Source organism: Naegleria lovaniensis (assembly GCF_003324165.1).
Source record: "Naegleria lovaniensis strain ATCC 30569 chromosome Unknown tig008, whole genome shotgun sequence".
In the NCBI taxonomy this organism is placed as follows: Eukaryota; Heterolobosea; class Eutetramitea; order Acrasida; family Naegleriidae; genus Naegleria; species Naegleria lovaniensis.
The window spans coordinates 535,000-548,267 of NW_025407830.1; the positions used below are offsets into that span (position 1 = coordinate 535,000).

General features: G+C 36.1%; 6 protein-coding genes across 6 annotated transcripts; 3 read left to right on the plus strand and 3 right to left on the minus strand.

Annotated features, from left to right (window-relative positions):
* Nucleotides 1-650: 650 nt before the first annotated feature.
* C9374_014576 (uncharacterized protein) lies at nucleotides 651-2,174 on the plus strand (the record flags this gene model as incomplete). The annotated part of the gene is made up of 1 exon (XM_044690578.1): nucleotides 651-2,174. One exon carries the CDS (start codon nucleotides 651-653, stop codon nucleotides 2,172-2,174), a length of 1,524 nt encoding a protein of 507 aa, XP_044553168.1.
* Nucleotides 2,175-2,183: 9 nt separating this feature from the next.
* Nucleotides 2,184-3,101, minus strand: C9374_014577 (uncharacterized protein; the record flags this gene model as incomplete). The annotated part of the gene is made up of 1 exon (XM_044690579.1): nucleotides 2,184-3,101. The coding sequence occupies one exon, from the start codon at nucleotides 3,099-3,101 to the stop codon at nucleotides 2,184-2,186; it is 918 nt and encodes a 305-aa protein (XP_044553169.1).
* A 457-nt stretch (nucleotides 3,102-3,558) lies between these two features.
* On the minus strand, nucleotides 3,559-4,812 carry C9374_014578 (uncharacterized protein; the record flags this gene model as incomplete). Its single annotated transcript, XM_044690581.1, has 1 exon — nucleotides 3,559-4,812. One exon carries the CDS (start codon nucleotides 4,810-4,812, stop codon nucleotides 3,559-3,561), a length of 1,254 nt encoding a protein of 417 aa, XP_044553170.1.
* Nucleotides 4,813-5,113: 301 nt separating this feature from the next.
* On the minus strand, nucleotides 5,114-7,291 carry C9374_014579 (uncharacterized protein; the record flags this gene model as incomplete). Its single annotated transcript, XM_044690582.1, has 2 exons — nucleotides 5,114-5,970; nucleotides 6,091-7,291. 2 exons carry the CDS (start codon nucleotides 7,289-7,291, stop codon nucleotides 5,114-5,116), a joined length of 2,058 nt encoding a protein of 685 aa, XP_044553171.1.
* A 360-nt stretch (nucleotides 7,292-7,651) lies between these two features.
* C9374_014580 (uncharacterized protein) lies at nucleotides 7,652-9,733 on the plus strand (the record flags this gene model as incomplete). The annotated part of the gene is made up of 2 exons (XM_044690583.1): nucleotides 7,652-8,119; nucleotides 8,294-9,733. The coding sequence occupies 2 exons, from the start codon at nucleotides 7,652-7,654 to the stop codon at nucleotides 9,731-9,733; spliced, it is 1,908 nt and encodes a 635-aa protein (XP_044553172.1).
* Nucleotides 9,734-9,928: 195 nt separating this feature from the next.
* C9374_014581 (uncharacterized protein) lies at nucleotides 9,929-13,264 on the plus strand (the record flags this gene model as incomplete). The annotated part of the gene is made up of 2 exons (XM_044690584.1): nucleotides 9,929-11,482; nucleotides 11,549-13,264. 2 exons carry the CDS (start codon nucleotides 9,929-9,931, stop codon nucleotides 13,262-13,264), a joined length of 3,270 nt encoding a protein of 1,089 aa, XP_044553173.1.
* Nucleotides 13,265-13,268: the final 4 nt, after the last annotated feature.

The window sequence follows — 13,268 nt, forward strand, 5'->3', positions numbered from 1 at the left end:
GCAATTCTGTGGGGTACTCAACTGTCAGAGCAATTGCGAATTTTAAAACGACTTGGTTGAGGACGTATGGGTGATAGAAAATGCTTCAAAATGATACGAAGAAAATAGCACCTAAATTGAGTTGTTAGCTAATGGACCCTAAATTCGTCCTCTAGAAACATGATGATACAAAACAATATGAATCTGCTTGGACGCCTGTTCTTAACACAAAAAGTAAGTGAAATAAATAAAACAAATTTCCATTCCAATAATATCATTTGATGAGAGATCCCAATTCCCAAAGATGCAATCCCATCGATCGACATCAACATTGTAAACGCCTAATATCGTCATTTGACGTCTACACAGTTTAGTACTTGGACTTCTGCCCTTCATATTATATATCTGTTCAATTAGAAAATAATTTTCAAAGTTTTTATCAACGCGAGTCAGTAACGCTGTTGTCATCATTCAAAGCTAATAGAGATTCTCAATTATTTTCAGTGGGGAATGAGTCGAAAAAGGGTCCACACCAATAACAAGCATTCACTACTGCCTCAATAATGATAATTAGAAAGATGACGAACTCTTCTCTATTTCATGGTTTCCACTAGATGTTGGAACAACAAATTTCTTCTTTCAACAGGAAGAGATTCAAATTTTAAAAAAAAATGGAAGTTGGGATTAGCAACAGACAAAACATCAAATTATTTGCACATATCATTAATTGTCTGGCCAAGGTCGGAGAAGAGGTTGCCTTTGAAGTCGCTGTTAACTCTGTTAGTTTGACGACAATCAATGCCGGAAAATCAAGCTTTCTTCATTTCGTTTTGGCTCATTCGTTTTTTGATCGATGGGCCGTGATTGCCAACGCTCCGAAGAAATTCAAGTTAACTCTGAAGAATATTGTACATGTATTTAAATCAGCAAATCATTTGGAACAATTGAAAATAGTTGTAGATAAGAACAAGAGCAAAGTAGTTTTCGATTCATTGGGATTATCTCAAGTTCAAAAAATCTATGAAATTTATTTCACCACATGTGATGTTTCCGTACCGGCAGATGGTTTCAAACCAAGTTTTGAATTTGTTGTGAACGCTGCATACATATCTAATTTACTCACTCCCTTCGGAAAACATTCTGGAGATATTACATTGCGTCTAGGAAAACGAATAATTTTAACAACATCTCAACAACAATCGGCATCACCACAACAAAACCCTCAACAAGGTGCTGATGGAGGAAACCCACAATCAGATCTGGTACAGCCATCCTTCACTCAATATTACATCCATATGAGCTCATACAATGAGAGGAATGTACCAGAAAAACTAAGCGGAGTTCAAACTAGATTGGTTGTTGACACTGTAAATTTAGAGTCCTTCCATATTATAGACCAAAACAATGATGTTGAACAAATTCATGGAGATGAAAGAGTGGTTAGACCGTCTCCTCCACTCTCATCTAACCAAGCTGTCCTTAACACTGAAGCAGAATTGTCTTTTAGCTTTAAGGACCTCAAAGCTTTAATCAGTTTTTGTGAAGTTGCAGAATACAACATGAGTTTTGCACTATCTCATCTGAAACAACAGCCTGTAGTTATTACTTCTTGCTCTCTCTCAAAGGACCTTCAAGTAACATTGATGATGGCCACAAATGATGTAGATGATAATAATGATTCATCAACAACTGAGACGTCCATAACTTCCGCCCCAACTAGGAAACCAAGTCAGCAACAAACAACATCTAATGAAAATCAAATGATGGATGACCAAGAATTAAGTTCCTTCTCCACTCCTCCAAAGCAACAACAACCAAAAAGAAAGCGGGTTGACCTTGAAGATAGTTCAATACTTGAATCGCGGTTGGCTACATCAGTTGGATCATCTTCCATCTCTTCTGGAAAATCCTTACACAATCGTTTTCTTAATGAAGATATTGAGCCAGGTGTCATGGACAACTCGTTTGGCTTGAATGGCGTCAACGAAAGATATATTGAACTTTTCCCCCATTCCTCATCCAGCCTTTCCACACCTCCAAATCGTGGCCAAAACAGCGGAACAGGCATGGAAGATGAGGAAAATGAAGTTATTGCCCAAAGACACATATCAACTAATGCAAGTAATGAGTTTGGTGACGACGATGAAGAAGAGGAAATGGTCCAAGCTACTCCCTCACCTAAACGAAAAAAGTAAACTTGCCAACTACTTGCAATACAATTCAAGCAATTCTTCATCTGCAAAAGGGTTCTTAATTTTCCTCTTCTTGGTTGACAGTTTCCTCAGATCGTCGTGAGTCCAGGTTTTGAGTGGATTTTCCTTGATTTGCTGCAGTTTCCTGTGTTTCTCTTCTCTCAAGGTTATTCTTTTCTTTTCATGGCTTGGATTGTGATAAACATCTTGAGCTGGCTCAGGGGGAGGAATTACACAAATAACCACCGGTTCATTATTTACAGATGCTAGACATGTCCTACTTGTTTTCAACGGAGACAAAGACCTGCTTTGTTTTGAAGCTGGTTGTATGTCTTCATCTCTGTTTTTTTGAACGGAAATTGGTATAAGGTCTATTGTGCCCATTTCTCCCTTCGGTACTGGTATTGAAGCTCTTCGAACAGACAACAAATTAGGAGGACACCTAACCTCGATGTTGTTGGACTCTTTCTTTGAACTCGGTTTGCTTTTGGAAGGTCGTGTTCGTTTGTCTGCAATATTCGAGTATTTCATATACAAAGCAGTATCCTTAATTTTAAGGGTTACAATACCGTTGTTGTTGTTATGGACTGTGGCGTCATCAGAGGATAAGGTGGAAGTAGATGTGTTCGTTGTGCTCATACTAGAGAGTGAGTTTTCTCGTTGGCTCAGGCCGTGCTGTTGCTGATTTGTAGAAATGATTTGAACCGTTTCCGTTTGGTGCCCGTTAAAAATGATTCCTTGCTTTTCCCTTAGTGATGATAACGGTTCGGTTCCGACATCTTCATCCTTTACTCGATACTTGTTTTCATCCCTTCCTGTGCGTTTAATTTGAAACTTGTTGGTTATCGAAAAAGAAGTGGTGGTCGGTGTGCTGTACGACCGTTCTTTTGAGGGAGCTGCCCTTTGTCTCTTTGAATAGGATGCTCCCATCGTATTTTTTGTTTTCTGATGAATCAGATGTTTTTTCCGTTCCTCCTCCCTTACTTTTTAGTTAAAGCCTTAATTTGTAGAAAAAGAAACCTTTGGTGAGTCACTCATAATTGTGTAGCGCCCTGAGGATCAGCACTTCAAATAAGGTAAACTGCAGGCACAAACAGTTCCTTAGTATGTTCCAGCTAAAAAATAACACAAGTTGACCGACCATGATTTAAAGGCTCTCTGATTCATGAGGAAGAAGACATGCACCTTATCATCTGGCTCGTCATCAGTTAGTACCCGAAAGTTTGCTAATCACTGGTTGCGAAACCATCATCGTCTAGCATATTCTTATGCGCTTCATCATTTTCAATTTCTTTTTTCCAAACAAGATGCGGATTTTATTTCTCTGTTGAGCGCCTTTCGGATTATGGTTCTTTAAAAATAATGAAAAAGATACTATTGCTCCTCCCTACTTCTCCATGTCCACACAAGTGCCAATATTCATTGCCACAGCTCGCTCATAGATATCTCTAGCCACACAAATGTCTTGTCCAGCAAATCCTACACTCTTATAAATGATGATATCTTTTCCAATGTTAAATTTTTTCACAATTTCTTCCTGTCCAAACGTAAGAAAATCTCCCAACCCACACACCACATGGTCATGTGAAATTTTGCCTTCTTTAAGAGGAATGATCAAATCTCCAGCTTCTTCCATGACTGCCTCTACCAAATCAGCAATGACTTTACCTTTACTGATCAAATCGCTTTCAATTTCTTGCATGTGAGGTTTATACGATCCAATACATGTCAAAATACTTCCTGCTTTAACATTCTCTGTTGAAAAGAATGGCTGTGAGGCATTGGTGCAACAACAAATGATATCACATTGTTTGACTGCCTCATTAGCATTTGTAATGACTTCAACCAAAATGTTGGTACTACGAGTTGTATTGGTCTCATCATGATCTTCCACGAATTGAAAAGGTAAATCTTGTGAAGATACAAATTCATTCAATAAATAATTTTTCAATTTCAAAGCACGTTCCAAAGATGGATTCCACAAAATGACCTTATTCACCTCACGTGCAATTCTGAGTACGGCCATTAAATGTGCCTTTCCTTGCAATCCACATCCAAAAATTCCCAACACTTTAAACTCCTTTTGATAGGATTTCATATCTTCATCATGACTCGTATGGACCATTCTTGAATGCTGTTGTTGATGATGATGCACATTTAAAATTCTTTCCACACACAATGCAGATCCACATGCAGTTCTCACGGCTGTAATGTCACCAGCATGCATGACACACTCGAGTGCTCCATTGCATTCATTCAATAACATGATCGAACCCGTTATGGAATCTCTTGAAAATTTGATTGGATTATCTTGTCGAACTGAAACAATTTTAATTCCTAAATTTGCAGTGTCATGATTGTCGGAAGAAGGATGATGATTTTCAGGATTCAAAAAACATGGCATGAACAGAGTGGGTCCATTCTGTGGAATATCTAACACCGTTCGGATTGGAAGGAGATGTGCGTTGAGATTGGATTGAAAGAGTGTTCGATTGGCTTTCATGGCGCCTTCATACGTGAGACATGATTGTACCTGGGATCGTGTGAGAATTCTTGTGGTCCTTGTGGTGGTGGTGGTGGTATGGGTTTCACATGAATGATGATGATGACGAGGGTTTGTCTGCAGTTCGGAATTGGACATTTTTTCTGTAAAGCAATTCAATGGCGTGAGTTTAGATCCGGATCAACATCAGTGGTGAAACAACGCTCGGAGCACAAGATTAGTCCATGCGAACATGCGCAGTTGGGACAAAATTACCACTCCGATTAGGCAATACTATAAACAGGGTTGTTGATCTTGATAGCATTTCATCAATTCTCGTGTTCATGAATATAATTTAATCAATTGTCGAAGAATACTGAGTTAACTACACACTCCTACATCTGTTCAATTACAAGAATAGTTACATGAGTTAACAACACTAATACATCTTTAAACAACCTCAATCCTCACGTGCATAATAATTGGTCAACTTGTCCTCAGACATGGCAATATCATTTCGGTATGCCTTCTTCAAAGACGAATATTTCTTATATACACTACACACAGAAATAATCATAATTACTATTATTGAAACCAAAACTGCATTAATGCAAAACATGGCAATGGCTGCTCCATAGGGCCATGTAATTTCCTCGTGTAATTCTTCAGTCATATATTGGAAAGAGCAATAAATTGGTTTGATAGGAGGAATGTCTTTAAATCCTCTTTTGATTTGAGTGTGACATCGATGGTTCACTAATCGAGTAGTTGCATCTGTAAGATCATTGACAGATCGATCACTCCATGCTCTCTCAGCAAATGCTGTTAATCTTGGATAAATGGTTGAAATGAGTGTTTCATCATGAACATTCTCACCCCACATTGCTGCTTCTAATCCTAAAATTGAATTTACATAATCCAAAGAAGATGATACATTCACAAATTGATCAAAAGGATCAATCAAATACATGGTTTTCCAAGTATCGACAAACGTATAGGGAGGTGGATTTGGACTTGGTGAAAATCCAACAAAATTATTAATCATATCCAAATAATATCCTGCAGAGAGAATAGTTTTGTAACCTTTAGAGACACAATCACGAATATTTGCAGGATCTCTCCAAATTTGACAAATCGATTTTGAAGGATCTGGTTTGAATAGTGTGGAATATTGGGCCATTCTTAAGAATAAATCTTCCCAGAAAATAGTAGTACTTAATTTTTGATAATTTGGTTTGGATGCAATCATGGCTTGGAAATAACCCCAAATGTCATAACCATTTTGAATCTTGCCAAATTTTGTTTGATTTTGCATGGCTGTAGAGTATTGTGCACCGTATATTCATATTTCACGTCATGTTCGAATCAACAAGAAAATATTCAGAATAAAATTGTTAATATTTCACATAAAAAAATGGTCTGATAAACATCACATACCATTGAAATAGTTGAAAATAATTGGATTCTCATCGGTCCAACATGATCTTGTAACTTCGTCTCCACCTAAATGCATGATTGAAAGAGGAATGGCATTTGAAATTTTGGTCTTTTCCATCAAAGTGTCTTTGGATTGCCATTGTCCCAAAATTGCTTCAACAATATCATAGGTCGTTGATTCTGCAACATTCAATGGATAATTGTTCACATTTGCTGCAAGTTTCTTTGGACACGAAGACACCACTTCTGGATATGCAAATGCAAAGGATTTGGTATGACCTGGCATGTCAAATTCTGGAATTATTTGAATACCTCTAAAATAAGCATATTCAATGAGTGAAGCAATCACTTCTTTGGAATAAACTAATTCTTTTGAGAAACTTCCCTTGTCACTCAAATCAGAAAAGGTTCCATACATTTGATAGGGAAAGGATTGAGCATCTGTAAAGTGAATATGTAACACGTTTAACTTGTCAAATGACATGAGGTCAATAAGTTTCTGGATGGTATTTGGATAAATAAAATTTCTAGCAACATCAATCATTAAACCTCGATATTTAAATCTAGGAGAGTCTTTGATATAGATTGGAGAGTTTGGAATGTAGAAAAATTGGTCATTGATATTTCTTCTAATCATTTGTGAAAACGTTTCCAATGCTCTCAAAAAACCAAATTGAGAGGTTGATTTTATCACAATTCCTCTTGTTCGAATTGTCAATTCATACGACTCGTCAATATTCAAAACGTCTAAAACAGGATATGTCACATCTTCTGTAATTTGTATCACAACATCATCATTGTAAAATGTAAAATCGGAATCATAATATTTGGAATTGCCTTTTGTTTCAAATAATTTAAACATCCATGCTTCATATCGTTTCAAAGCCATGTCCACCATTGGAAATTGTGTTCTATCAACTTTGGATCCTTTCACATAAAGTGCAAAATTTAATTTATAAAAACTCAATAATTTAGTTGCTGTCTCTTCCCATGTGACTTCTTTTGGGCGAGGAATCAAATACTTGTCAATGAAAGTATTAGAATTCACATTGCTTTGAGCATGTACTTGGCCTATTATGAAATGGTTGTTATGTGCATTATCGTGAGGATGATGAAATAATAGACAAGAAGAGAGGGTGATGGATAATAAAATGGTGATGAGAAGAGATGACAACAAGGTACTCCTCCTTGACAATGTCATTTTGATGTTCGGAGAGAGCTTTGTTGTCATGAAATTGTATGTGTTAGGAGCGAGTGATGATGATGCTCTGAGTATGTCTGGACCAAGGTGCTCCAATTGATTCTTTTTAGATTTTTTTGTTTTGCATCCTTCATGTTAATGATGAGCAAATCATAACTATCTGGTTACAAGGTTACAATCATCGTTGGATAAAGATTGGAATGATCAATAACGAATTCATCATGCAGAAAGATAACCTCCCAAACACGTGTGAAGGCGTCTTCAACACAAGAATAACAAAAAGAACCAAAAAAATTTTGCAAGCCAAATCACTGCAAGCCTTTTCATATCATCATCATCAACAAGGCTTTTAGCTCAAAGATGGCTTCTCTCCGTAAAATATATTTTGGAATAGTAGTAGTGTTAGCTTGCTTGGCGATCTTCTCTGTTTCGATTTTTGCATTATCTGTTCGAAATGGACTGACAACTTTGGACAAGCAAAATATTCAAAGTCTAATCGGTGATTTAAATTCAAAGCAAAGCAAGAAGGATTTATTCTTTGCTGCTTCATCACTCTCAAAGATTGGAAAGGAAGTACCAACAATTCAATCCAAATGCGTCCAATCACTCACTACTGTGGATAATCCAAACGATTTATATTTTACAATTGCTGCAAATGTTGCCTTGAAATGTGCACCATTGTCAGCTGAATCTTACGGACTCGTACAGAGTGCTCTTGCCAAGTTCATTGATGGAGCCACTGAAAATACTATTTCAGCTGAAACTATTTACTCCATCACTAGAATATTACTTTTGACCAAGAGCAAGATTAACACAAAGGACGTAAAGGTAAGTATTATTGTATTGCTTTACATCTCTTGGAACGTTTGACATGGAACAATATTAATCAAAATACCCCACGATCATCACGATCAATATTTCTTGAACACGTGTTTGAATTGTTTATGTTGCAAAAACTTCATCGATAATGATTCGCGCAATACTATCACTCTCATATGGAAGACTTCGAAACTATCTGACATTATCACTAAGCAACTTTCTTCTCTTTTGAAACAAGATTGTTCTGGGGATTGTGTTAAATCTGTAGGCTTTCTTCTCGAATCAGCAGCCATCTTGCAAGGCATTGAAAAGAGTGACCTGTCTGCTCTCAACAATGCCATTGACAATATTTCTTCTGTTGTAAAGAAGGCTGTCTCTTCAACAAGCGTTGAGGTTGCTGCTGTATTCTCAAGAGGATTGAATAAGATTGCCGGAGTTGTCGCTGGACTAGACAAGAAAATCTCTGAAAACGACATTTCCGCTCTCATCGAGTCACTTGTAAGCAAGAAAGAATCAGCAAAATCTTTGAATGACATCTATCATCTAGTAGAGGGTTTACAATCATTTGCTGGAAAGGGAATTTATGAAACTGTTGTCGTTTCTGAATTGAAAGACGAAAAGGGAGTATACTCAATCTCAGCTTCTAATTTGTTAGGATCACCTTTGAATGAAAAAGTTACATTGCAAAGTGTTTACAAAGGAAGTAATTCTGACGACTCTATTTTGCCAAAGGGACCTGTTAAATTGGAATCATCTAATGGAGTTGATTTTCAAATGAAGAACATCAAATTGACCGACACTGGATCATATAATTTTGACATCTCTGTTGGAAAAACTACCGTCACTCGTACTTTAAAGACCGCTGCAGTGGATTTGAAGATTAGAGACTTCCAACTTGATATTGGAAAATTAACTCGCTCTCAAATTTCTTATCCAAATCCTGTTCCAGAAAAACTAGTAGTGGATGTGGATTCAAACACAAGAATTCGTGTTAGTTTCTCATTGGCTGGAGTAACCCCACACCAAGTTTTCCTTCGAGTTGGAAATGATGTCAATGAAGCAATTTTCAACATTAAGCAACAATATCAAGCAAGTTATGGATTGGATCTTGCATTGGAGAGAGTTATTGGAGGAGCTTTGAAATTGCAATCAGGCGATTATCAAATTCAAATCATTATTGGTGATGCCACATTGAATACACCAATTCTTTGGACGGTTGCAACTACATCTCTTAATTTCTCAAAGCAATATGAGAAATCTGAAGAAGAGGCTTTATATGAAGTTAAGCCAGTAATTACACACATTTTCAGGCCACCAGAAAAGAGAGCAGGATCTGAAATTGCTTCTTTATTTTCACTCATTGTTCTAGTGCCGCTTGCTTTGTACTTGATTGGCACTTTGGCTGTTGGCTTCAACTTTAGAGGATGTCCTGGAGGTTTATCTGGTTTATTGGCTCCTGTTTTAGTTGCTTTACTTGCTGCAACTATTGGAATTTTGGTCATGTACTTTATCTCGTGGAACATCTTTGAAACTTTGAAATATTTGGGTATTGTGGGTATTGCTATGCTGCTTGTTGGATCCAAAGTTTTGCGAGGAGTTGCTCAAAAGAGAACCGCTCAATAAGTTACAAGCTTTTATAACTTCTTGGCTCAATAAAGAAGGAAAAAATTGATATGAACCTTTGTGGCCACCTTTTTGTTCTCTGACTAATCTTTCACAAGAACTATGCATGATACCGACTACTTTACGAAATTAAGACTTACCCACAAGGTACGAGACGCAACACCAACACACTTTGGCTCAACAAGATTTGAAAAAATGACAAGCAAAGGGTTGATGTTTTTTGTTACTCTCATTCCAATAGTGATTGCTGTCTATCTCTACCGATTTCAACACACCCCAGATCATAAAAAGAATTTAAATCAAACATCTTCACTTTCTGAATATCTTCAATATCACAATTCGGAATGGGAAATTATTAAAACAAATATTCAATTAACAGCGCCTCCCTCCACGATCCATCACCTTCGTCACAAGAGAACAAAGCTCGAATGGTTTCATGTGGATCATCCCAATGACCACAATAATTTCTTTTCAATTTCTTTTCGAACTCCACCAACAGATAATACTGGATTGACACATATTTTAGAACATTTAGTATTATGTGGATCAAAGAAATATCCTGTCCGAGATGCATTCTTTTCCATGTTGAAAAGATCTTTATCCACCTATATGAATGCTTTTACTGCTGCTGATATAACATCTTATCCATTCGGAACACAAAATCAAAAAGATTTTTATAATTTAATGCAAATTTATTTAGATGCAGTGTTTAATCCATTGTTGCGAAAATTGGATTTCACACAAGAGGGATACAGATTTGAATTTCAAGAACATGATCAAATTCAATCAAATTTAACCTTTAAAGGAGTGGTCTATAGCGAAATGCAAGGAGTGATGGGAGATGCCAATAATTATTTTGCATTTGAATTGAATCGATTGTTATTTGATCGATTCAATAATTTCACTACCAACAGCACTAATCCATCACATCGCTACAATTCTGAATTTCTAAAGTCTCTCCACAGCTATTCTTTCAATTACGGTGGAAAGCCAGAAAATATTATTGATTTGAAATATGAAGATTTAGTTGCCTATCATAAGAAATATTATTCTCCAAATAATGCACTAATCTTTACCTATGGAAGCTTTTCATTCATTTCTCATCTCAATTTTGTGAAGGAACAACAATTATTGGATCAATTTGAGGATTCGATGGAGGTGATCAATGTAGTTCAAGTCAAAGACAGTTCACAAGATCACATCTCGTCACAACAAGTGCAATCATTGATCACACAACCCAATGATATTCACTATTTTTATGGTCCTGAAGAATCCATTATTCATAATCCGGAAAAGCAGCTCAAATATGCCATGACTTTTTTCACACAGCAGCCAGTGAACGGATTTTTTGAAGTTTTCCAGATGCGAATGTTGGATTTATTGTTACTGGAAAATCCACGAGGACCACTGTATCAATCACTCATTGAATCTAAACTAGCACCTCGATTTTTATCAATTACAGGTTTCGAGAAGACTGATTTACTACGTAAACAACCAACTTTTGTGATTGGAGTTTCTGAAATTGGTGAATCAGATGTTGCCATCGTTGAGGAAACTATTAACAAAACTCTTACTTTTGTCATCAAACAAGGTTTTCGAAAGGAATATGTGGAATCCATTCTTAATAGAATTGAAATTAGTAATAAGAGAGTATCGGCAAATTATGGATCTTCCTTAATGATGGAAATTCCACCTTTTTGGTGTAACGGAGATAGTCATCGGTTGGAAGAGGTTATTGATAGCGAAACTGTAAGTCATGAAACCATCTTTTGAATCAATATTATTTTTTCAATGTGAACTCTTTAAAATTGATAGAACATCAAACGTCTTAGACACGAGCTTACACAATCTCCAACACTCTTTCAAGATTTAATTGCAAAATATTTGAGAACAGATTTATCATTACGAGTAGTCATGAGGCCTAACAAGAATCAATTGAATGAATTTAAGGAGTTTGAACAAGGTACATTACAACAAGCACAAAGCACCATGTCTGAAATTGAAAAGAAACAAATTGTGTCACATTCTGTTCAGCTCAAGGAGTATCAAAACACTGAAAAATTGAAAGACATTGATGCCATTTTACCATCTCTTACTCTGTCTGATATTGACACTTCGATTCTTTACAAATTAGATCCTTATATTCAACAAGGTCAATTAATGGGAGTTAACGTGACAACCTATGAACAAGAAACAAATGGATTAGTTCACTTGAGTATCAATGCAGAATTATGGAATGGAGAGAACATTCTATTGGACAATCAACTCTTAGATTTGTTACCATTTTTCACCTATTGCCTTACAAAGATGGGAACCAAAGAACTCGACAAGACCGAATTAACAGAAAGGATTGACATGTTCACAGGAGGCATAACATCCAATGTATTTTTCTCTCCCAAAGCAATTCCATCACAGAATCAAACTCATATTGAAAAATTTGGAGTGAATCTCTATTCTGAGGCTGTTTATGAAAAGGTGCCAATCATGTTAAAGTTACTTTTAGATATCATGACAGCACCTCGATTTGAAGATGTTAAATATTTAGAGACATTATTTGAGGAGTATGCAACTTCTATTGGAGAGAGTTTAACACAAAATGGACATGAATTTTCTCGGTCATACTCTGCATCTGTATTGAATGACTATTCTTTGCTCACTGAACGGTTGACAGGAATCTCTCATTTTATGTTTATTAAGGAGTTTAAGAAATTACATCAAGAAAATTTAGCACAAGTTCTACTCGATCGTATGCATTCCCTACTTGATTCTATTTATCATAATATTACTGTTGCAGTCACTTGTGAAAGTAGTTATTTACATGAATTGAAACAAGAGCTTACCTCTTTTTTAAAGCTGTTGAACAATGGTCAACGTTCTAGAGCACAACCATTCACATCAACAACATCAATTAATCATTCATTATTATCCATAGCATCCAAATCTACAGAAAAGAAAGGAACATTTATTGAATTGAACTTTCCTGTGAACTATGTCTCTATCAGTTTTGCTACGAATACCAATTATTTGAATCAAGATTTTGCCTCTCTTTCTGTGTTCGCTGCTTATTTATTTCCAATTTTACACAAAGAAATTCGTGAAAAAGAAGGAGCTTATGGTCAAAAATCAAACATGTTTCGTGAACAAGTTTTCTCATTCTACACTTATAGAGATCCTAATACTTACAAAACAATTGATATATTTAGGAGAGCATTGAGTAATATTTGTCAAGCACACTCACTGGAATCCATTAGTGAGAAAGAACTTTTTGAATCCAAATTGAGTGTTTTAAAGAAATTGGACACACCCATGGAACCGCATCAAAGATTTTCGCTTCACTTTTTGCATCATCTCACCGATGACATGAGACAACAATTTAGAAATAATTTACTAGAGGTTCGAGTTGAAGATTTATTAAGAGTGTGTCGAAAGTTTTTACTCAACGTTCCTGAACATTTGCAATCGATTACCATCATGGGATCTAGACCAAAAGAAGGAAGTCTTGACAATCATTTTGAATTTATTGCATTGTAAATTT